The 1,188-nt window shown below is 41.1% G+C and overlaps 1 protein-coding gene across 4 annotated transcripts in view; it reads right to left on the bottom strand.

Annotated features, from left to right (window-relative positions):
- ckap5 (cytoskeleton associated protein 5) overlaps positions 1 to 1,188 on the bottom strand; it is a 44,866-nt gene that overhangs the window by 36,177 nt on the left and 7,501 nt on the right. For all 4 annotated transcript variants that reach the window (XM_005750555.2, XM_005750553.2, XM_005750554.2 and 1 more), the window contains exon 2: positions 825 to 921. In XM_005750555.2, coding sequence (XP_005750612.1) covers positions 825 to 881 — 57 coding nt within the window. In that variant the 5' untranslated portion in view covers positions 882 to 921. The remainder of the gene's footprint in view (positions 1 to 824; positions 922 to 1,188) is intronic.

Below are 1,188 nucleotides of genomic sequence, written 5' to 3'. Positions count from 1 at the left end.
ATCTCATGACTCATCGTGTGACGCTACTGACCAGCCAATCGGTGGCATCCAGTCTGACGACGTCAGATTTTAGTACCCGCTTGGATCACTTGGAACCCCGGGCAAGCAGGTACTAAAATAAGTACCTTGTACCAGGTACAATAACCTAATGAGAAAACTGTTGAACCATACGGAGTCCATTCAAGTAGGTACTATTGTAAAACAGGCTATAGTAGCTATTAATACACAAAAAACCCACTTTAAAAAAAAAAACTAAACCCCCCACTAACTAAAATAACTTCTTACTTAACACAACTCTTGCACACACACACACACACACACACACACACACACACACACACACACACACACACACACACACACACACACAATACAACATCCTTCACATATTCACATTTCTAAAGTACTGGGGCGTACAGCTGCAGTACCCCAAACAGCTCCTCTAAGCTGCGTGTGTCAACCCAACCTGAATTAGAAACATTGCAGATGTAGAAGCAGAGCAACTGTGGACAGAAGTTTCAGCAGAGTGGAGGTAGTTCATAAGAGATTACAGGATGACTCCAACCTCAGCAACAGGACCACTCTCAGCACTGAGCAAATGTGTTTCATCTTGAGTGACAAAACGTTTCTCCCGCTGAAAACGCCAATTCCAGATGAACAGTAAACTTTTTATAATTTCCTTACATGGATCAAGACAAATTGTGAAATAACTTTTATTAAAAATCAAATATCAAGTAAAAGAGCTGTGTAGAAACATTTACAAATATTTTTGAAGGAAAAAAATAAATACATTCACAGAGGACAAGCATAAATGAGAGGCTCACCTTGTGTTCACATTTCTGGTCAATGGGGAGCTTCATCCACTCGCTCTCGTCCCCCATGGTGGCTGCCTGGGGACTCAGCTTCCCCAAAGGTACACTGCTGAGGTGTGGGACACACACACATATCATTTACACAGCATGTCCAAGAAAAAAAAAAAATTTAAAGTCCTTGTTATCCAGATATCCTAATTAATCTGGGAAGCCTCTAACTTTGTAAGCTAACCAGCAGTTATGATAAGTGGGACTTTTACACCATCAACATCAAACCAACACCAAAGTGCACCAGTTATAATAATACGTATAAGAGTTTCTTGTGCACACTGGAAGCCTAAAGCGGTTTACTTGCGCCATCATCTGAAGACTCTTG

The sequence above is a fragment of the Pundamilia nyererei genome, unplaced genomic scaffold (genome assembly GCF_000239375.1).
Source record: "Pundamilia nyererei isolate P.nyererei 1_Seehausen unplaced genomic scaffold, PunNye1.0 scaffold00278, whole genome shotgun sequence".
Classification (NCBI taxonomy): domain Eukaryota; kingdom Metazoa; phylum Chordata; class Actinopteri; order Cichliformes; family Cichlidae; genus Pundamilia; species Pundamilia nyererei.
Note: the sequence above shows the minus strand (reverse complement) of the source record. Positions and strands in the feature narration are given on the sequence as shown.